Source organism: Mirounga leonina, unplaced genomic scaffold (genome assembly GCF_011800145.1).
Source record: "Mirounga leonina isolate KUSES-001 unplaced genomic scaffold, KU_Mleo_1.0 Mir_165, whole genome shotgun sequence".
Taxonomy (NCBI): Eukaryota; Metazoa; Chordata; class Mammalia; order Carnivora; family Phocidae; genus Mirounga; species Mirounga leonina.
Genome location: NW_023270415.1, coordinates 49826922 through 49851043, shown reverse-complemented (window position 1 = coordinate 49851043; position 24122 = coordinate 49826922). Strand labels below are relative to the sequence as shown.

General features: G+C 42.0%; 1 protein-coding gene across 1 annotated transcript in view; it reads left to right on the top strand.

Moving 5' to 3' along the window:
* Window positions 1-24122, top strand: part of DPYS (dihydropyrimidinase) — a 76475-nt gene that overhangs the window by 34034 nt on the left and 18319 nt on the right. The window contains exon 7 of the mRNA XM_035011725.1: window positions 1967-2109. Within this exon, the coding sequence (XP_034867616.1) occupies window positions 1967-2109 (143 nt within the window). The remainder of the gene's footprint in view (window positions 1-1966; window positions 2110-24122) is intronic.

The window sequence follows — 24122 nt, the reverse complement described above, 5'->3', positions numbered from 1 at the left end:
ATCCAAAGTCTAGAAAAAGAAATCTTTTAAATGTCCATGATTTAAAAATATCTCCCTGAGCATGGAGGAGAATCAGGTGGCTAAATGTTCATATGTTCACCTGTCCCTCCACTTGACATGTGTAGCTGTACAATCAGTGGGGAGACTTGCCTGGTTATACCTGGGGCCACCATTTTCATGTCATTATCATCCATTTCTCAGAAATCCTCCCTTAGATGACATATTACCCTCCCTTAGATGACATTATCTCACACCTCAGAATCCCCTCCACATACCTTTCTTTCTAACTCCAATTATTTACCAGTTCTTGTCAGTTGGATTTCTAACATGTCTCCTTATTTCCATCTTCATGTTTACTACTCTAGTTTGAATCCTGCTCTTGTTTGGACCATTGCAGTAGTCTCGCAGCTGGTGCCCTTACTACCAGGCTCTCACTTGCCTATGCTATATGCCTGTGCTATCTATCCTCTAGCACCAGTGCTGCCTTCCAAAACCAAAGGACTATTCATGCTACTTTCTTCTTTAAAACCCTTTAATATTCTCCATTACTTATAGGATGATATTTGAACAATCAATTTACATGTAAGGATCTTCAAAACATCTCCATAGCCCTATCTTCTGCTAATCATCCTTTCAGCCCTTTGTACCTCTACCCTAACTCTAATCATCCCAGATGATTCCTCTTCCTCTTTGCCTGGATTTTCTTGATAAAAGTTCAACCTTTTTCTCTGAACTTGTGCTATTATAAGAGTCTGTTCATTACGGCAAACTTTCATAATATATCAAGTGTATAAATGACTTTAAAATAATTGATCAGATCTGTACCTCTGAAACAAATAATGCAATATATGTTAAGAAAAAAAAAAGAAGAAGAAGAAGGTAGCGGGAGGGGAAGAATGAAGCAGGGGAAATCGGAGGGGTAGACGAACCATGAGAGATGATGGACTCTGAAAAACAAACTGAGGGTTCTAGAGGGGCGGGGAGGATGGGTTAGCCTGGTGGTGGGTACTGAGGAGAGCACGTTCTGCATGGAGCACTGGGTGTTATGCGCAAACAATGAATCATGGAACACTTCATCTAAAACTAATGATGTAATATATGGGGATTAACATAAGAATAAAAAAATAAATAAATAAATAAAATTTTTTAAAAATTGAATATTTCTTAATAATGTACAGAAACTATGTTATTTTATGAAACATTGAGATGGTTTACTCATGGGAATATTACTCTCAGGATGTGATTCTTAATCATTTTGTGAGACATGGACACATTGAGAATTAAATAAACCTTAAGGATACTCCTAACCATATAAATGTACATAAGGATAAACTCTCAACATTAAAAAAAACGAATCATATGGTTTTAGAGAGACCACATTTATCCAAAGCTTGTCCATATTAAAATCTCTTTTAATAGACTGTCCATGATTATTGGTTCATGTACATTTCAATAGCACAAAATTTAATCTCTTGAGTTGATTTTTCCTCTTTCTAAAAGTCTTGTCATCTGATTTAAAGGTCTGTCTTATTTTAACTCTATAATATTTTACCTGTTGTCTACATGATCATCTCATAAATCTCAGGTCTATAGTAAATAAGCTAGATCATAAATGTAGTAGGTGGTGGTAGTAAACTCTAAACAAAAATTGAAAATACTATTGCCAACGTTTCGCTGTTGTCTGTATGATTCTGGGAAGGATGGAAAAAATTAGTGACGGGTGGGGGTTAAGCTTAGGTTTGTGAAAAGTTGTCTTCAGGCTTGTGTTACCCCATCATCCCCATCATTATCATTATGATATAAGACTTAGCAGCATCCACAGAGGTGTTTGGCTCCACAATATAAGAAATTAGGTGTGGTTCTGTTTGATTCTAAGAGATACAAGTCTTGCCCTTTTATTGATAGGAGATGTTTAAGTACATGGTCATTAAAATACATGCATTTTCTTTCTTGAATTGTTTTACAGCATGGTGGTAAGATGGACGAAAACCGGTTTGTGGCAGTTACCAGCACAAATGCAGCTAAGGTCTTTAATCTCTATCCAAGAAAAGGAAGAATAGCTGTGGGAGCAGATGCAGACATTGTGATTTGGGACCCAAAAGCCACCAGGTAAGTCTAAGTTCTTGTATTCCTTAGCTTCTCCATGGAGAAAAAGCACTAACTTGCAAAGAAATTATTTATTGGCCTCAATCAGACACTTCTTATTAGGTGATTTATTTACCATATATTTTGAGCCTGTGAACAAGATAAGAGGGTTTTTTTTTAATATTTTATTTATTTATTCGAGAAACACAGAGAGAGAGAGAGAGAGAACGAGTGAGGGGGAGGGGCAGAGGAAGAGGGAGAAGTAGACTCCCTGCTGAGCAGGGAGCCTGACATGGCTTGATCCCAGGACCCCGAGATCACGACCTGAGCTGAAGGCAGACTCTTAACCGACTGAGCCACCCAGGTGCCCCAAGATAAGAGTTTTGATATACAGACATTCCTTTGTTTTCCTTGGCATAGAGGATACAAAAGTTGTGTTGCTTACCACTCCCTGGAGATGCATTTGTGTGTAAAACCAGTATGAATTTACCACTTCAGTGGTAAGCTTGGCAGACACTGGAGTTCGCTTGGAGGAAAGGTATAGAGAGCAATGAAGAAAATAAGAGGCTTAGGGCGCCTGGGTGGCTCAGATGGTTAAGCGTCTGCCTTCGGCTCAGGTCATGATCCCAGAGTCCTGGGATCGAGTCCCGCATCGGGCTCTCTGCTCCTTGGGAGCCTGCTTCTCCCTCTGCCTTCTCTCTCTCTGTCTCTCATGAATAAATAAATAAAATCTTTAAAAGAAAATAGGAGGCTTAGTTTGAGAAGGGCTGACTTGAAAACTCAAAATAATTATAGCCTTTTTAAAGCTTTCAGATAGAAAAATTCCAGCACAAAGGATGTCACTTTTAGTTAGCCAAATTTTACAGTTGAGTTCCTCTTGAGCTTAGCATTCCCAGTAGACTCCAGCTTTTTGTTTCCGATTTCCATAATTCTATGTTAATATTGCAGATTTGGCAATTTCCACCAACTCAGGAAAGCGTTGAATAGAAGCTGAAGCTCTGGTGATTTCTCCTTATAAGACATTAGCACAGACAACATCTGCATCCCAATTTGTGTCTTCCATAACCTTTACATCTGTACTGGAGAAAAGCCCACATGCTTTCATGTCGTCTGTGGGGGCGTGTGTGTGCGCGTGCATACATGTGTAGATAGGGATGCATAAAACTTTCTACCTCCACTGAATAGGCATTTATTCCAGGTCTACTAGGTTTATTATTGTACTAAGCGAAAATCTATAGTTTCTTGAAGGTGCTTTTGTCACAAAGGCCCAGAGGCAATTGAAATGCTCCTGGGCTACCTCTGGGGAACAGAAGACGGAGAAGCACTAGGGCTACCACTGCTATGAGCTTAAAACTAAGCCCCGGATACTCCCATAGAAAATGCTTGTCTTTTGTGGTTTAACACTGTCTGGGCATTCATTGTCCCAGTTCAGGCAGCCATTCACGTCGTGGGCAGTCCACGGTCGTTGCAAAGCATTAGTGGGACCGTGTACCAGCCTGTTGCTGGCTTACAGTCATGCAGCGCAGTACATGGTTCTAAGATGCCAACAAGGCACAACTCAAGGTCTGCGTTATGATGTTAACAAGGAACTATTGCTGGGCGCCTGGGTGGCTCAGTTGGTTAAGCGACTGCCTTCGGCTCAGGTCATGATCCCAGGGTCCTGGGATCGAGCCCCACATCGGGCTCCCGGCTCAGCGGGGAGCCTGCTTCTCCCTCTGACCCTCTCCTCTCTCATGCTGTTTCTCTCTTGCTTGCTCTCCAATAAATAAATAAATAAAATCTTAAAAAAAAAAAAAGGAACTATTGCTTATTTAAGGACTAAATATCTGGTGGTCAAATCATCTAGGCATCTTTCCATGCAGAAGAAATGAAGACAAATAAAACCAAATTTGGGGCAGCTCCTCTACTAGACTAGAAAAACTGTCCTTGGGAAGACAAAGGAAAAATAAAATTGCTTGGATTTGGATTAGTCTGTGGATGCATTGAACATGCTGTGTTTAGAGTTCCTGATATTTTAAATATCACTGCACTCACGCTATTGTACACCCAGCAGGGGCCCGCCCCGCATCATTTCTGCTGTGATTCAAACAATTTAGGCTGCCCCCAAGTACTGGGACAGATAGATCTTTTGAAATGATTTGTGGCTTAAGGAAATGATGATTCTTAATCAGGAAACCTCAAAAATTTCAAAAGGGAGAAAACGATCACACAGAAGAAATATTTGTGAAAAATGGTGTTTTTGAAGCATTGCATCTGGGAGAGTCCCAATAATGATAATAATTAGCAACCATTTGCATTTGCACAGTTCTCAGTGGTTTTATTTTTTATTTAAAAAAAAATTTTTTTTTAAGATTTTATTTATTTGCGAGAGAGAGAATGAGAGACAGAGAGGGAGGAGGGTCAGAGGGAGAAGCAGACTCCCTGCTGAGCAGGGAGCCTGATGCGGGACTCCGGGATCATGACCTGAGCCGAAGGCAGTTGCTTAACCAACTGAGCCACCCAGGCACCCCAGTTCTCAGTGGTTTTAAAAAATGCTTTGGTATCTGAAACGTGACTTACAAGGTAAGACAAATAGGATTCCCCCTTACGGCAATGGGAAAACCATAGCACAATGGCGTCCGTGAACAGTGTCTTTGACTTTGCCAACTTTTATGTTTTTCATGAGATTTAGCACCATGCTATTTCCTGACACCAGAGCAGAGCACTTTATACTGTATGTGCTTATTCGTGGTCTGTATTTTCTTCCAATCAAGTGGGCCAGTCACAGAAAGATTTTTTGGATTTGATTCTATTCTCTATTATTCCTTTTCAAGGTGAGGGAGAAATAAAAATGGCCAATAGAGTGATCCAGCCTCATTCCCAATAGCGTGAAGAGCCATGGGAGGCCGTTCCCTGTGGTTCCTCTTTTTAACCCTACACCTGGCATCCGTGGCAGGATCCACCTTGAGTCTCCTTGGCTGTTTTCATTTGTGAGGGATGACACCAGCTCAGGGGTAAAGCATTGTCTTCCTTAGACAACTGGACAAAGAGAAATGACCCGAACCTACGGGTGTGAATAATTCACTTACTTTATTTCCACATATATTGTTGCTTGGGGGATATTTATAGGCTGTGATTATGAATCTTTGAGTCATGTTTTTAGATGATATAAATTTGGAGTGCTTTTGCACAAGTTTGAGTTGCTGATTTCTGTAACTTTGTCTTGCCCTTCCTTTCTTACTCAGTTATTGCAAAAGAGCACGTAACGATCCAGATGTTTACTTCTTATTTTGTCGGCTCTATCTATTACCTGCTTCATGTCCCTCATTTCCCATCCAAGAAGAACTAACTTAAGGTCAAACTGACAAGTTTCTCTGCGTTTAAGTTTCTTTCTGTCTCTCTCTCTTCTCAATTCTCTAGTATTTCTTAAGTGAAGAAGTCATGATAGCAGAAAATGATAGCAGTCATGATAGCAGAAAACTAAATATTTACATTTTCACATATGTGTCTCTGGGATAAAGATACGCATTGACATTTAGTCACAAGCACTATGTCTTCTTTACCTACATCTGTGTGCGGTGCCTGCCTAGGCCGAGGCTAAAGGAAAACAGCAGAGCTCCATCCGTGCTGAGCTGGGAACCCAGGCAGGTCAGTTATGGTCTCTGAGTAGCCTCCCTTTCATATGTAAAGTGAGATTATTAATAACTGTTATGCCCACCTCATCGGGTTTTTGTTAGAATCACATGAAACAGTGTGTGTGAAAATGTGTTATAAACTAAGAAAGTGTTCCCCAGAGACAAGATATGTATTGTCCTGATTACTTCCTGTCTATCTATGTGAGCTGCTGTCATTCTCTGCTGTCCATCTTCATTTTTAGGTGTTCTCAGCTGTTTGCCTGAGGTGTCCAAGAGGCCGATGAACCAGAGGCTTCTATTTCTCTGACCCTCAGATTCTTTTAAAAAATGGGAGACCTCTTTGTTTTTCTTTTCCTTTTTACTGTCCTTTTGAAAAGTGGAGAAATATGTATCTTTCCTTGGCAGGTTATATTGAAAGGATCCAGCCCCCTTTGGATTTCTTTGAACTTCTTCTGCATCTTGCTTCTTCAACCCTTTAATTTAAGAATTTTCTCTAAGCCACCCTCAGAACGTTTTGCACTATCATGATTGATATTTTTCAGTGTGAAAACTGCAGAATGTGGGAAACAGGAGAGAAGGGGCAATTGGAGAGGAGGGTTCATAGAATAATGAATCTGGAAGAATATTTGAACAGGAAGAAAGTGCATTTATCATGCTTCCTATCAAAAGAGAGAATTTTGGGGAAACTGTGGATTCCTTATCTAGGTCGATCATAGCTCTAGCTTTCTCTATTCTCGGCCTGCTTGTTATGAGAAAGTTGCTCATCTGGGCTGGCTGTTCCTGACCAAAATTTATGCTGATGACCTCCACAAGGACCTTTCTGAGTCACGACAATATTTTTAACCTTCTCTAATTGCCCGTCCACCACCCGGAGCTTCCCCCCACCTTTGCCACTGCCCCATCTTTGCTATGAGAGTCTGTCTCTTCCCACCTTGCAGACTCAGCGCCGCCGACCACTGCACAGCTGCTTCCCAGAGCGGACCACGGGCTTTACTCACTGTCTTCCTCCTTCATTAGCATTCTTGAAGTCAAATCCAGTTTTTAAAATAAATCTTTTATTTCAGAATATTTTTAGATTTACAGAAAAATTGCAAAGATAGTACAGAGAGTTCCATATAATCCACAGTCAGTTTCCATTATTATTCCTATGGTAGATTTTTTTATAATTAATAAACCAATATTGATATGTTACTATTAACTAGAGTCCATGCTTTAATGAGATTTCCTTAGGGGTATTTTATTTTATTTATTTTAGAGATAGGGAGAGAGAGTGCGAGCACCCGCAGTGGGGAGGAGCAGAAGGGAAGGAAGAGAGGGAAGGGGAGAGAATCTCAAGCCGACTCTGAGCTGAGCGTGAAGCCAGTCCCAGGGGCTGGATCTCACGACACTGAGATCATAACCTGAGCTGAAACCAAGAGTCGGTGGCTTAACTGACTAAGCCACCCAGATGCCCCAAGATTTCCTTAGTTTTTACCTAATATTCTTTTTCCTGATCAGGATCCTATCCAGGACACCACACAACATTCAGTCATCATATTTCTCTAGGCTCCAATGGTCTGTGAGTTTCTCTAACTTTCTTTGTTTTTGATGACCTTGAAAGTTTTGAGGAGTCCTGGTCAGGCATGTTGTGGAATGTCTCTCTGTTACAATTCTTCTGATATCTTCCTCATGATCAGCCTGGGGTTATGGGTTTGGGGAGGAAGACCAGAGACGTAGTGCCATTGTCATCCCATCCTCCCATGGATACATGCTGTCAACATGACTTATCACCGCTGACGTTGATCTGGATCAGCTGGCTGACATAGAGCTTCTCGGCTTTCTCCATTATACAAATCACTCGTTTTCTCCCTTTCCAGATGGTACTTTTTAGAAGGAAGTCACTGCACACAGCTCACACTTAGGGAGCAGGGAATTATGCTCTAGTTCTATGTTTTAACTGATTCTACATCTTCAGGACCTGGCCCAGTTCAGCACAGAGTAGAAGCACAATGTTGAACGGGTGAGCGAGAAGGAGCCAGCCTTCCACACTGCATGTAGGAGTCACGTGACTAAGAAATGGCAACAAGCGCATCATATACTTAAAGTTTCTAAGAGAGCAGATCTTAAATGTGCTCACCACAAAAAAAGAAATGGTGATTTTGTGACATGATGGTGGTGTTAGCTAATGCTTTCTGGTACTGATTTTGCCCTATGTAGGTTTATCAAATCAACTTAAATTGACCCCTTGTTATATGTCCATTATATTTTAATGAGGCTGGTGAAAAATAAAGAAATGGCATGAAGGAAAGTTGGAAATATTATATTCAGCAGCAATTACAGTGAGAGGAAAAGTAAAGAAGAATAGCATTTCCTCACCTTATGCTTTTAACTTATTGCAAGTTGTCAATAAATGATTGCTGAAAGAATGAATCAAGGTGAATGTGAGTCGAAAGGATTTTTCCCAGGAGAGGAGGAAGAACTGCTCCACTGGTCTTATTTTCTCTGTGTCTTCTTCGTTTTTGAGGTTGGGGAAGAACTAACTTGTTAAGCAGCTGTTATAGAGAAGAAAATGAAGCAAATAGAGTTGCATTCCTGTGCTCCTTCATTCATGGGGTCACTCGTCATGGGGGGCACCACCATGGGCAGGACCTAAGGGTCCACACTCTGTGAGAGCCAGGCCCCACCTTTAGGAAGCTGACAAGGGCAGAAGAGGGGAGGAGAGGAGGGGAGGGGAGGGAAGGGGAGGAGAAGAGAGGAGAGGAGAGGAGAGGAGTGGAGATATAATGTCAAATACTCTCCATCTTAGAAGGACTGTGTTAAGAATATCACAGGAGAGGCGGAAGCAAGATGCCACTGAAGTTCAAAGATCATTCTCACCTTCACACCGTCGTTGGCATAGGACCACATTGGAGAGGACAGTCAGTGGGGCTTCTGTCCCTGAATGTCAAGACTAAACATGAAGGCAAGATAAACCAAAGGTCTGGGAGGAAGGAGTTAAGGCCGGGGATTACGTGAGAGAACAAGTTCAGGCTGTGGAAGGAAGCAGGAAGGTGAGGAGGTCATGGGGTGCCTCTCTCCAGTTTTAATTTTGTTTATTACAGACAGAGGCAATTTTAAACAGAGCTCATCTGGTGCAAAAGCATCATTTAATCAAATGAATACAATGAATATATCTATGTTTTTTTGTTTTTTTTTTTCTTGAACGGCACTGTCTTTTATTTTACCTGCCTGGTTTTGATATTAGGTGAAGGCTGGTGATGTGAGGGCTTTCCGTCTGGCCACACCAACACAGCTGGGCCACAATGTTCCTTTGAAGTTTCCCGAAACGTTTTAACCAAAACAACTGCCCGGCTGACTCGTTAGTATCTCAAATGAGAGCAGCATGCATTTCACCCCAGAGCCTGAAGGGGGCACCCACAGCCCACACTGAGACCCAACAGGGCCATTTGAGGTGCTGGTTATGCGAGAACGAGCCAGCCTCTGGAGAATGGATGTGTTTGCTAATGATTTTTGGCTTCATGGTACATAGATGTTTCCCCCTTTTTCTAAATTCTCATTATTTATTAATGGCATGTAGAAGTAAGTCTGCTTGCAACACAATCTGTAACCTTAAAAACCCGAGGGCGACCAGAGCCAAGAAAAAGCAATGCAGCCCTGCCCCCTTTATTCTTTTTTTTAAAAACCTGTGTAAAGCCAGATGATTCCAGGATGAGAAATCTGACATGTGGGATGAATGGTGAGAGAGAATTGGGAGTGGGAGTCTGTAGAGAAGGTTTGGACATCCTAATGAAAGATGACCTACGATGTTACCAGCCTACAAAAAGTGCCTGCAAAAATCAACTGCAGTAGCTCTTCTGTGTCATTGCACAATGAAAACAACCTGCATTTGGTGCATATGGAGCATCCACCTTTTTCAGAAGTAAAAAGAGTCTGCTGTGTTCAGCTTGATGGCTCCTTGAGCCAGTGTCTATTGGTTGTGACAGAGATATGTGTCCTAACGCTTCACTCCTTGGGTCAAAGATTCAAATTTAAGGACACATTCTTTATCTAAATGTTTGGCTCATTTCTGTAAAATATTTTGGTACTTAGAGTCAAGGGGAAGAAATCAGGAGTAGGATTTTCATGTGATGTCAAGAGAGAATCTTGTGGCCTCGTGTGGTCAACACGGAGACCCGTCAAATTGGCCAACTTGTTAAAAATCATATTGGGGGGGATGGCATGTAAGTTAACTTGCAAGCTCACAGCAGTGGCAGTAACTCACGTTCTGGCAATTTAAGACTATCCTATGAGCTTCAGTTCTTTGGTATTCATTAAATAGCACTTAGTTACTATGGCAACTGTCCCTTTTCGGTATTTATGAGCTACAGGATATCTCACAGCATCTCAAGCACGCGAACACATAGTTAACACATTGTGTGCACCAGAACGTTTAATGAAGACTTCTAGCTAGACCGTATTCTGCAAAGCAGGCATTATTTTGCTCACGGCTATTTTCATTTATTATTTTTTAACTCAATTATAGCAGGCTTTGACCTTGAATCTACCATTCTTAAAGGCATTGTGCATCTCTCCTGCTTAATTTCCTTCCCTTTCTCATGGAAAATAGAGAAAAATGAATTTTACTTTATATTCAGTAAGGAGTAATGACTTGTCGCCTATGAAAGTGCCCCTCTGGATTCTGGAGGGGGCCTTGCATGTGCAAGAAAGCAGGGGAAGAATGACTGTTTCACCCTTGGGTAATGGGGGTTGTGGAGTGTGGGGACAAAGAAGAGATAAGGGAGAAAGTGCCCTTTGGCGAATAGTGATGGCTTCTTATTATAGCTATATTATCAGGGACTGTTTCACAGAAGCTTCAGGCATTTTCCCCTGAAGTTGCACACTGGGTATCGTTTGACGAATTGGTACACTACGATCTTCTTCCTCCTCAAAACTAGCATGCGCACACACACATACTAACACACACACCGTGCACATAAACACAGCAACTGCATTTCTGCCTTTAAAAGTTGGTCAGCCATGGGGCTCCTGGGTGGCTCAGTCGGTTGGGCGACTGCCTTCGGCTCAGGTCATGATCCTGGAGTCCCGGGATCGAGTCCCGCATCGGGCTCCCTGCTTGGCAGGGAGTCTGCTTCTCCCTCTGACCCTCCTCCCTCTCATGCTCTCTGTCTCTCATTCTCTCTCTCGCAAATAAATAAATAAATAAAATCTTTAAATAAATAAATAAATAAATAAATAAAAGTCGGTCAGCCTGAAGACTCTGCTCCTAACGCCTGTTTCTCAGCGTGTTTATAACTCCTCCCCCAGTTCCCAAACCCACACCATGGTGGTGCATATGCGTGGGAGGAGAGGGTGGGAGGCCCAGGCCTCGTACCAGGTACATGGGTGGAAATGACAGTTTATGCCTGGTTGTTCGCTGTGTCGTCTTGCGTCCATTCATGGAGGCCACGTGGTGTGAAGTTAAGGTTGTCCCGGCTATGCTTTGCACAACTACAGGGGGACCCTTCTCGTAGTGGTGACCATAGATGTAGACAGTAATTATGACTGTTTTCCGGCAGATGATAGCAAAGTATCTTGAGGAATGAGTATCTTTTGCTAATCCACACAAAATCCTGCCCATCTTCCTGGTTCCCAGGGGCACGAGCAGAACCATAGTGTAAAGCGAAAGGCTTTGGGGTTTAATTCCTTTTACTAACTAGAGGTGACCTTGGGAATGTTACTTAATTTTTCCGAATTTCGGTTTCTTTCTCTGTAAAATAGGGATGATGATAATGATGGTATTTATTTCATAGCATGGTCTTGAGTATTTAAAAACAAAATAACTAAAATGCTTGGGACAGAATTAACTAATGTCCAGCAGTGCTTGGCATACAGTAGGTGCTCAGTTAGTAGGAGTAGGTGGTAAGTGGCAGTAAGTTGTCAATTTATTGAATAGGTGGGAGCTATTATTAACTATGGCTGTGATTCAAAAGTCCCTGCAGTAACGACTTAATTCAGACATGACCAAAAGATACTAGAATTCTATTTCATATAGAAGTTCCAACTCCTGTGTATCTTGCTCACATCCAATTTTCACCAAGGAGGACTAAAATTGAGAAGCTTGGATGGATTCTTTTGGCTGAGATAACTTGATTAAAGGAGGACTCAAGTGCCCCCAGAGCTGACTCCTTTGAAAAATTGTTTGCTGTGAAACTGTTCCAACCAACCACCTAGGATTTATTTTCTGGCCTTCAGAAGACATTTGCTTTTTTTTAAAAAAAAGTTTTTGACTATGCATGCATAAAGCTGGTTTTGCTGATTACATATGGGTAAAATTTTAACCATGATTTATTCCAGCTTATTTATTTAAATATGCTCTTATGCAACTGAACCTTTCAAGTGAGCTTGAAAAGATTTCCAGGACTTCACTACTAATGGCACTTTTTAAAATTTTTTTTTAAGATTTTATTTATTTATTTGACAGAGAGAGACACAGCGAGAGAGGGAACACAGCAGGGGGAGTGGGAGAGGGAGAAGTAGGCTTCCCGCTGAGCAGGGAGCCTGATGTGGGGCTCGATCCCAGGACCCTGGGATCATGACTTGAGCCGAAGGCAGACGCTCAACGACTGAGCCACCCAGGCGTCCGGCATTTTTTTTTTTTTTTAGTTATAAAAGAAAAGCAGCTTAGGAACAGATCACAGTAACCCATTCTACCGTTGATCATTTGCCTTGGTCAGAGTAAGCACAGCTTATTTTAAGCATTAGGGTAAAAAATAAGCAGAAAGGGGACGTGGTTGTATAAAAAGCATAGGCTTTTCTAACCAAGCAGCTACTATATTTTTCTTTCTACCTGACATATATTATCTGTTTTTCTGTCTTCGGCATTTGCCTATCTTATTAACAGGTGCATCCCTAGGTTTCAAAACAGTGCTGTTACATCACATGGAGGAGCTCAATAGTTATTTGTTGAGTGAATAAACCAGATACTAATAGTCTTGGGCCAATGAACCAATGTGTGATTTAAAAATTTCGGTTGGGCTTTGTTTATCTGTTCCTTGAATTGGTTTAAGATCGGTTTTTACATTACTTCCTTTTGGGTTAAAGAAAAAAATAATGATTCTTGGCACTTCTATCTTCTCCTTCCCCAACGTAGGAGTTGGCAAAGAGGAATTCCAGAGTCAGTGGCCAGCAGCGTTGCCAGAACTGGCCAGGAATGTGGCTTAAGCCAGGTTGGATCCTTTAGTGGGTCAAATAATTCTGGTTTTTGCCCAGACTCACTCTTAATTCTGGCCACTTATCTTAAAAACACGGGAATCTTGGTTACAGAGGAAACAAGAAAACAAAGTGAAAATGGATCAAAAGAAATTTAATATCCGTACCTGGAAAGAATCCCAGGGTCCTTAGATTCTGAAAGCACAGCAAAGAGCCACGGCTTTTTACAAAGGCCTTTGGGGAAAACATCAGTAAAACTGCGCCCCTCCCATCAGAAGAGGATCACAGTGGAAGTCTATTTGGAGGCAGTGAGTGATGTAGGGAAGGGCAGTCTTTTCTAATGGCCTGAAAAAACTCCAAAAAACTTAATTGAAGCTGACCTACCTTTTCTTTTTAAGAGAACAGGTTCTCAACATATGGTCTCTGGGCCAGCAACATCAACGTCATTTGGGAATTTATTAGAAATGCAAATTCTCAGGCACTACCCCAGACCTGCTGCCTCCGAAACTCTGTGGGTGGAGCCCAGCGACCTGTGTTTTAACAAGGACTCCAGGGGATTCTGATGCATATCCAAGTTTGAGAACCACTGGTTCTCATGGAGTTAGAGAAGACTTTGGGATTCCTAAAGTCCAGTTAACTCCCTAAACAGAGTTCTCTATGACCTTGCTTGATTACTACTAGTTTTAAGGAAGTTACTACCTAACCAAACTGTTCAGTCCTCCCTGGGATGGCTGTAATTGTTAGGATGTTCTTCCTTTGGTTGCATTCAAAATTACCTCTTTCTAGCTCCTAAAATGTTTGCCTCTGGAGCTATGCAGAATTTATCTATGCTCTCATAAGATAGTTTGTTCATTCATTCATTCATTCCTTCATTCAAATATTTGAAGAAAGTCATTGGCCCCCAATAACCTATCCCATCACCAAATAAGCATTCCTGATCCCTCAGTAGATCTTTAGGTCCATGATTAGCAGAATCCCAATGTCCTGACCAGGCTCTGTTCACCCTTCTCTTGACACACACCTGTCCGTGTCCTACAAAGATTCAAATCCGAGAACTGGACATGATTCTGCCTGGAATACCACCAGACAGGAACACGTGAGCCTGATTAGTTTTATACTAAATGTAGAGCTTTGCATTTCCTTTATTACATTTTTTTTAGGATGCACTTTATGAAATTGCCATTTGCAGGTTACAAACAGTGAAATGTAAGCAATTGCATGAAGTTCCAATATCTTTTTTTTTTTAAGATTTTATTTATTTATTTGACAGAGAGAGAGAGATCACAAGTAGGCAGACAGGCAGGCAGAGGGAGAGGGAAAAGCAGGCTCACCGCTGAGCAGGGAGCCCGATGCGGGGCTCGATCCCAGGACGCTGGGATCAAGACCTGAGCCGAAGGCAGACGCTTAACCAACTGAGCCACCCAAGCGCCCGAAGTTCCGATATCTTATTACATTTGTTCAGTTGGTAATTTAAAAACTGGTATTGGGTCTTCCTCTCTGATGTTTTATGTTAACATGACTAAGAGTATACTCATTGACTGCTTTTCTATATTACACTTTTAAGTCCACTTGAGCAGAGAGTAATTTATAATGTCTAGCATTATAAATTATTCTAACACTCAATGTTATAATAATTTTTAGAAGATGCAATATTTAATATAGATAGCAAGTGCAAAAAATAATGCCCTTGTGTATTCACCCCCAACAACTACCTTGGATCCTGGATTTGATGTTTATCACTCCCATGTGATTTGTTTGTTTGTTTTTTTTCTATTTGTACTATATGGAGATGCCGTCCCAGACCATTATGTATATGTACATATATATAATTTTGTGAATTTTTAGCTTTATATGAAGTGTCTTGTACTACATATATTATTGTGTGACTTTCTCAGTACTCTCTTTCTGGGACTTATCCATGTTGAAATGTGTAGGTTGTTTCATTCATTTTCAGTGCTATATAGTATTTGTTTTGTGAATATAGCATAATTGATTATATATTCTTTGCTCAGGACATTTAGGACATTTCACTATTTCAGACACTGTGTACATCCTTGGATACATGTGTGAGAGTTTCTCTAGCACTTGCATCTAGCCCCTGATTTCTTTGACATCAAATGCTGTCAAATTTTGCCAGTAGAAGCATATAAAATAGCGTGGTTTTTTAAACTAAATGCAGAACTTTCCATTTGTCCCTATTACGTTTTATCTTGTCCCACCTTCATTTATTCAGTTATTAAAAGCCAGACATCAGGCCCCTGCTATGATCCAGAGGCCACAGGAGGTAGATGAAGACAAAATGAATAAGGCATAATCTCACTTTTTACCCAGGGTGGCAAGGGCAGGCCTTCCTTTCTGCTGCAGTCATTGATTTTCGAGTTGAGAGTCTTACATTTCAGGTATTAGCTCTCACTGCCGGAGAGATCTGCTCACTCTTACCCACATAAACGGAGATGAAGGAATGTACATATGTGTGTGTGTGTGTGTATTCACTTAGAGCGATGAGCTGGGAGTGCTCAGTGAGCTGAGCTGCCCGTCTGCCTGTGAATCCAAGGTGGGGGCTACCTCACCGTTCTGCAGGGCAGCAGATTGCATGCCCTGTCCTTGGTGACAAGTGTGCACTTGGCTGGCGTGTGGCATGGGTCCTTGCAAATCTGCCAGCACTCCTGGACGTCACTCCTAGCACGTTTGGCTGGCAGTGGGATTCCTTGGACACGAGAGGACCGTTGACTTGTCCGTTTAAAAGATGTCCTGTGCCTGTGAACACCTACTCCACGCCCTCCCACGAGAGTGGCCTTCGCAAACCGGCGCGAGCTCTGGAAGGAGGGTCAGGGAACATTAGGTTTGTTCTGCAGCTGCAGCTGGAATCATATTCTTGCCTGATTTCCTTTGTCTAACTTGATTTCTTTTTGGCTGGGAGGCAAATGGATCAATATTGTTTTTTATGCCGAGATTATGTTGCCTGAAGGAAATTTCCCATCGGTCCAGCGTGCCCGCCTCCAGTCCCGTGACTGGGGCTGCGTGCCGCGTGGGCAGTGAAGGGCCTCCCCAGACGGGCCCGCGAAGCCTGCCATGTGTGCGGAGCCCGCCCCAGCGCCCTTCTGGGGGATCAAGCAGGCTACTGCTCTCACGGCAGAGCTTGGCGTTTGTGCTGGGCCCTTTTGCTCGTGTTTCTCTGGCCGCACTCTCATACAGACAGCTTTCTTTTCTTTTCTTTTCTTTATGTTCTGCAAAGCCCTTTCTCCCTACCTTTCCTTTGTATCTTTTTCTTTATTTGGCGTGCTCTCTCCCTCTCCAAAAATTTTTCAAGGTAGTTTCTTTCCATTTCTGTTATATTCTCTTCCCGTCTTCCTTCTCCCCACCCTTCCCAACTGTGGTTCTGCCCTTTTTTATTATTATTATTATGTTATGTTAATCACCATACATTACATCATTAGTTTTTGATGTAGCGTTCCATGATTCATTGTTTGCATGTAACACCCAGTGCTCCATGCAGTACGTGCCCTCTTTAATACCCATCACCAGGCTAACCCATCCCCCCACACCAAGATGTCCATCGACAGATGAATGGATAAAGAAGATGCGGTGTATATATACAATGGAATATTATGCAGCCATCAAAAGGAATGAGATCTTGCCATTTGCAATGATGTGGATGGAATTGGAGGGTATTATGCTGAGCGAAATAAGTCAATCAGAGAAAGACATGTATCATATGATCTCACTGATATGAGGAATTCTTAATCTCAGGAAACAAACTGAGGGTTGCTGGAGTGGTGGAGGGTGGGAGGGATGGGGTGGCTGGGTGATAGGCATTGGGGAGGGTATGTGCTATGGTGAGCGCTGTGAATTGTGTAAGACTGTTGAATCACAGATTTGTACCTCTGAAACAAATAATACATTATATGTTAAAAAAAAAAGAAAGATAGTAGGAAGGGAGAAATGAAGGGGGTTCTGCCCTTTTCTTATCACCATCAGAGGGAAATGCTCATACTTTGCTCTCAGTTCCATTCTCCTATGAGGCATTTAAGGAAAGCTAGGATTCTGGAGGCAGAAGCATGAGAAGGCAGTTTACCCACATGGAAAAAACTGGAGCATTGATCTGTGTGGAAGGGTTGCTGAATTCTTCATGTGGTAGGTGGAAGAAAGACAGTAGTAATCAGTTGTCTATAAACATGTATTTACTGCATGCTCACTCTGTGTTAAGATATGCCATTGCTCAGTGCTGTGAGGGACCTAAGTAAAGGTATAATACTGGCCACCAAAGAGGCTGCATTCTGGTTGGACAGACAAGATATACACGTGGGAAAGGATAAATAACTCTTGGAAGAGGAAAATAAGAACAGCTCAACACAGCAGTTTAAGAAGTGGGAAGGGTCTCATGTGCTTCACTCCCCAACAAATGAGTGGTCTAACTAATTGTCCTGAGTTGAGGTCATCAAGACTTCACCAAAGGCTGGGTTGGGCTTGTGAAAGGGCTTTGAATTAACTGAATCCTTGGGGTGGCTCTGGGTAAGTAGACAGGGTGCAGTAAAGCCCCAATAAAGTTGGAGAAGTCAGGGGTAAATAAGGGGAAATGGAAAAGATACAATCAAGGGGCTATCAGGGGACCAGAGAGCCTGGGCAGAAGGGTCAGGATGGCAGGCAGTCGAAGTTAAGGTTGGTCTTGGCCGGATTGCGAAGGGCTTTGAATGTTAGTTTAAATATGGGTTTCCTGAGGCAGCACATGTCACTGAATGGTTTTGAGTGAGGGTTGGACTTGGTCGGAACCTGTGCGTCCTCATTTACACATGGCGTAAGCAGAGACTCTTACTTGTTGGGTGCGCGGTAGTGCGGAGAATTTAGAGACCAAGAGGAGAATGTCACATTATCAGCTTGTCTTGGTTTGGCCAGAACTTTCCCAGTTTTAGCACTGGAAGTCCCACATCCCAACAAACCCTTCAACCTAAGCCTACACCAGGACTGCTTGTCTGTCACCTGGGAGGGTGCTTTTGGTCGCAGGTGACAAGCCTAGGAACTCTACCCACATCAGTCGGGAGAGCTTGATGACCCAGTACTTTAGGGTGATGAGTGTGCGGGACTGCTTAGAGTCTGAGAGAATGGTCAGGAGACTGTTGGTGGACTCTGGCTTGAGGGGATAAGACCTCAGACAAGATGATGGCAACAAAAGTGTGTGGGGGGTGGGGTGGGGGAAGGAATTGATTTAATTGATTGATTTCCTGGAAGGAAAACTCTTCCACGACAACTTGGTGGAAGATTGGAAATAAATGAAGTAGAGGAGTCAACTGCAGCTTTATTAATTTATGACCCAAGTATTGATTGAATGCCAACGGGGGCCATACATCGTACTCAAAGCTGCGTGAGAAGTGTCTTCCCCTGATGTAACTCAGGACCTAACTGGACTGGTAAAAAAATACTCAACCTAACTGTCATATAAAGTAATAGATGGGGGTATGTGTGGCCCAGTGGTTAAGGGACATGGGATCTAGAGCAGAACTGGATCACTGGATTCAAATCCCAGCTATGCCAATACTATCTGCATGACTTTGGAAGCGTTCCTCACCTCTCTGAGGTCAGTTTCCTGCCAGTAAAATACCAGCCTCTGGGGGTTGTTGGAAGGAGATAATACCTTCAACCTGATGTGTTGGCATATAGTAAAACTTTAAGAGACATTAATATCGCTATTATCATTATCATACAAAATGATCAGACACGAAAGATTTACAAACTAGCGGGGAGGAATCAGAGTAAATGACCTTCATAATATGGGAATCTAGAGGGACAGATGCTTAGAGAAATCCACAATAGCCCCAGAATTCCAGTTTGTTTTGTCAATCACAGTTTCACTCCTGTTTGTATATCCTCCTCTGCACATTTAGGGTGTAACTGGCAGATCAACAAGGCACAATTGTAGCTGCAACTTGCATAGGAAGCCCTAGACATCAGGTTATACAGGGCTGTTGAACATTTTCTCACTTCTCTAGGCAAGGCTCTCTAGATAATGACTTTGTGTTAGGCCTTTTTTTTTTTTTTAAGATTTTATTTATTTATTTGACAGAGAGAGAGAGAGAGCACACAAGCAGGGGGAGCAGCAGACAGAGGGAGAAGCAGGCTCCCCGCTGAGCAGGGAACCCAATGAGGGGCTCGATCCCAGGACCCTGGGATCATAACCTGAGCCAAAGGCAGATGCCCAGATGCCCAATCGACTAAGTCACCCAGGCGCCCCTGTGTTAGACCCTTTATCCAGGTTTCATATACTCGGATAACTTTATAGTTTTTACTTTTTGTTTTTGCTATTTTAAATCCAGATTTGGGATTATTTCCATTGGACAGATTATTGAAAGCGGAATTACTATATCAAAGTATATGCTGGTTTAAGGGCTCTCTGCATATGTGGTTACCACCCCATAGCTCTTCACCAGCTCTGGACACAATCTTTTTTTCCCCTTTGCTTTTTGTTATTTTTGCAAGTAAAAAATGTTACCTTCAGCTGCAATATATTTGAGCACTAAGGAAGTTGAATACTTTTTCATGTTTATTAGTCATTGGGTTTTTTTTTTTCTTATAGAGAAATATCTATTCATGCCCTTTGTTCTTTTTTCTTTTGGTAACATATTACTTGTCTCTTTATTTAAATAGTCTGTCATATTTCTTGCAAACTCCCCAAAGTTCTTTTGAGGAATAAATGCTATTGTCATGTGAAAGTGTTTCACAGAAACTGTGAAGCGCCATATATATATATATATATATATATATATTATTGTTATTAAAAAGTTGACCTTGTTCATATGTTAGAGTCAAGTTTATAACAAACAGGGCCTTGCAAACTCAGAAATAGTCATGACGAGAGTGGGAGCTTCATTCAGGCAGGGATTTCTATCTGTTTTATTCCCTGCTGGATCTCCAGGGCCTAGAACAGTGCATGGCATGGAATCAATCAGTTGGCAATCAACAGATTGCCATAATCAGTGGTAATTAATCAGTATGTTGGTAACCAATAAATATATGTTAAATGAATGAGTATAAGATAAACACATAGGTAGAAAGGGATTTTCTACAACGTTCCACCAAGATGACTTCTTCATTTCACTTTTTTTGCCTCAAGCCAGAAGTGAATAGAACTGTAGACAGCCAGGAGGTCAGAACTTTGAAATAGTAGCCTCAAAATTCTGGGCTTATGTAACTCATTTCTTAGCATCTAACTTTCTATATAGTGACATTGTAAGCCTAATTAGCAATTCTTACCTCATTTATTTAAGTGATAAACCAGAGACAAGAAAGGTTTAATGACCCAAGCATGGCTTTCAGCAATATGATGAAAGACCCAGTTGTTGTTTTGTTTTTCCTATGAGAGCATTATGAGTCCCTAAATATATGGCACTTCTGAGTCCCCGCATCCCCCATTTGTTGTTTTCTGGCACCTATGAGAATAAATTGTGCACAAAGTTTAGAAGAAAACATGATGGTAGTTCTTAAAATTGATTCATTGTTTGGTTGCCTATTTTTGGGGAAAGGTTTTGCATAGAAATTTATGCTGATGAGTATAATCTCATGTACAGACTTATATTCAACTACCCACCCAGGGGCTTGGTACCGTGTTCTTTTCAACAGTGTTTCTGTTCTGTTTTTATCCTTAATTATCCTACCTCACATTGTGTTTTCCTTTCAAAGTGCTTTAGTATTTCTGGAGGAAGATTGTGTAAATTTTCATATAAAAGCACATTTCATTCAAGACCTGTGTCCTGGATGGATCTCTTCTAGTGGGAGGCAATATATAGTGGTTAAGCACTTAGTATTGGACTCTTACGTATGATATTAGATGAGTTACTCAGCTTCCTTGAGCCTCAATTTCTTTATTTATAAAATAGGTATTTAAAAGCAGCCTGCTTCCTTAGGGTTATAAGGAGGATTACATAAAATAATGCACGAAAAGATGCTAGCATACAGCTTGACATATAAGCATGCAGTAAATAGAGACTGCAACTGAATGTTATTATTTATCATCATCATGTTTGCATTGGTGACTTGGCCATGGCTCCTAGCCACTGAGGTGCTATTAGGAAATGTAAGAAGAGCAAGTAAAAATGTCAAAGGTGAATGCTTTTGGATAGCAAAAGAGAAGGAAAGAGATCCCTGCAAGAAACTATCCCAGACGTGACTCATTGAAATGTCTAGGGAACAGAATCATGTGACATTATGCTTGCCTCTTCACCTCCCCGGGAATCCTGGAGGCCAGGCCTCCCCTCCTCGGATCTCAGACTAGGAATTCTTTCCGACTCCCCGCAGAGCATCTCCCAGTTCTCTGGCAGCCTGCATTCCCAGAGCCTCACGTGGCCACAGCCTTTGCCTCTCTCCTCCACTAACACACCTCTCAGTTGTCAAGCAGTGATTTTCCAGTGTCAAACTGCATTTCATCTGCCAGTGTTTATGCTTACTACCTCTTTTTATTCCCCTTAGTAGGGATGGAAGGAAAATAGGTCATCTTTCTTTCAGAAAAAAAAAAAAAAAAAAAAGAGTAAGTTTAGAAGGCCCCCAGACATTCATTTCTGGTACCCAGCCTTCTCTTTTCTAACCCCTTCAAGAACTCAACTGTCTTCCCTTTATATTCCAGGCATTCCTTTCTCTCCCTAAAATATAGCATTACAGCTAAACATCCTAAGTATCTGGCCTGCTCTGACTTTTCAGGAAGGGTACTGTGTGAATGTTAGCTGTGTATTCCTGCATAGAGAACCGACATCTTGTTTCTCCCCAAGTTGTGCCCATACGTCATCTGTCAAACAATGTCATCAGCCAAGGGCAAGGCAACTTCCCAGCATGGGGACAATGTAATTACAAGACCAAGTCCACACCACCCCAGAAAGTTACTTTTAACTCTGACCAATCTGTTAGGCCAACAGCCTTGCCTGGTACAAGCAAATAATCAAACCTCACGTATACACACTTACCTGTTCAATATTCATAGGACATACATCCTAGAATCATGCTAGCTTATGCTGAGTCACATTCAGTTCCTGTTCCTTTAAGACACTAAATTATTTTTAGTTCCCCACTTTCTGAAAACTAATATATGGAACATGAAATATTTATGTTAGGTAATAATGTAGACATTTATTAATAAGTTATTTTCAGATAAACAAATATGTATATAAAATGCCTTCTATTTGCTCAAGGCTGTGTGAGGCATGGGAGGTGAAGGAGTGGTACCTACTTCCAAGGTCAACTTGTTAAATTCACTTTCTCTAACCATGATCTACACCACCATTCGTGACCTATATGATATGACTTCAAGGACAAAATAGCAGGGTTACCTAACCAGTTTATTTCTTCAAGTCAATGTTGGGGAGCATTTTTATGAACCTGCATTAAATGTCTCATCATGCATTGAGCACCAATGGAGTTCCAGGTTATTGTCCAATTTAGATTTAATAACATGGCTGCAGCAATTCCCATTTTCTCTTCTGAGAGGCAGGTGGAAAAGTCTGAAGAGAGGGTGGAAGATTGATGGGTGCAGTGAGCAGCAATTTTGCTTAATAATGACACTGTGCTTGAAGTAGCACCGATTAGCATTTCCAGAGATGTGGCTGCTGTGCCCCCCATTTATAGAACTTGCCAGGTCCCAGAAATTGACGGAAGAGGTAGTTTGAAATAGACAGTTAGAACACATGTCAAAAAAAAAAAAAATATCTTCCATTGTGATCACATTGAGAATGACCGGTCAATTTTGGTTTAAGAAATTTGTAAGAGCATACGAAATCCCTTGCTGCTAAATAGAAAACAAACTAAGAAACATCAGGAAGTATGGAATGAGCTGCTTCCCTTTTGTTTTCTGGTTGATGAAGAATGCTTTCGTTGATTGAATGCTGTGCACGTGGCTTTTCATCAAGCTTTCAAGGGCAGCATTGTGTAGGGGTTCAGACCCCAACCTCTTATCTCACCTGACCTACAGGGACTGTGCAATGTGGGGTGAGTTATAAACCTCTTTGTGTCTCATCCTCAGGCTCGTTGATTGCATGGGAGTAATAATAGCCCCTACTGCACAGAATGATGATTATTCTTTCCTGTGAGTAGATAAGGTGTCCTATAACACAGTGTAGAAAGATGAGGTATAGTTTTAAAGAAGCCACTAAGAGACCTGACATGATTTTTTAAAACTTTTTCGGGTTCTCATGGCAGGCTGATTCAGAATTCACCCGTGCCATGGACAAAGTGGCCGAGCTGGAGAAAATAGAACTAAATACCGAAACAAGTCATTTCTCTGGGGTCAAGAAGACGCACGTTGCTCTCAGAAATCCTCTTGCTCTCCACAGTGTTCTTCCCAAACGCACAGAGGTGGTGTTGCAGTCTCCTGCAGGCTTTGCTTCGGTGACTTTCTCATCTAGAAGAGCACACGGCTCTTTGATAGAAAGCTATTTGCAAAGGGACAGAATGTTTTCTCTGCAGCTCTGATGTCAGTGGTATCAAAGTTATCGACTAAGTTGGAAAATAGCTTAATGTTATCTTCAGGGCTTCGGCTGCCCTGTCGGCTTGGGCCTTGGAGATGTGTATAACTGGGACTTGGTAAGACAACTTTGATGCTCCGCTTCAGGGAGACATGCCCTTTGATACAGGCTCAAAGCAGCTTGACAAAGAGCAGCTTTTCCCTTGGGGCAGAGTGACCACTGAGAACACCCTCCTAGTGACTCTGCTAGTGAAGAGGGAGTGGTCCAGGAACCCGAGCCTCCCTTAGCCCCTGGGAAGGCTTTAATCATCCCTATCCTTCCTGCCACGCCCACCCCCACCCCCACCCCCCAAACAGGCCAACAGCCCAGCCATCCGGTCATTCCAGAGAAGGGATCTCTCAAAAGGCTACTCTCCTGAGCTACCTTGCATACTGTTAAATTTGAAAAAGATTTAGTGATGAATCCCATAGCTCTCGGGTCTGGCTTACAACTGGAATCAGAGCATCGCCCCACCTTTGCATCTGTTCTGCAGACACATTTGGTTGAACATAGCTTCTAGGTCCCTTTTGAATCACAGAACTTTTGGACTTTGCCTCAGAGTTATTATCCATGGGCTCTTCGTTAAGGGACTTACTCTCCAAGGGACAAAATCTTTATCAGTCAGGGTTTTTGGCTGCAAATCAGAGTAACCGACTTGTTCTCCCTTAAGCAAAAAACGCACGCTACGGGATGGCTATGGGGAGCTCACTGACCAAAGGAACAGCCGGGGCTGCAGGCTTGGGAAAGGTGGAGCCTGGGCTGCCTGCAGCAGGAATTG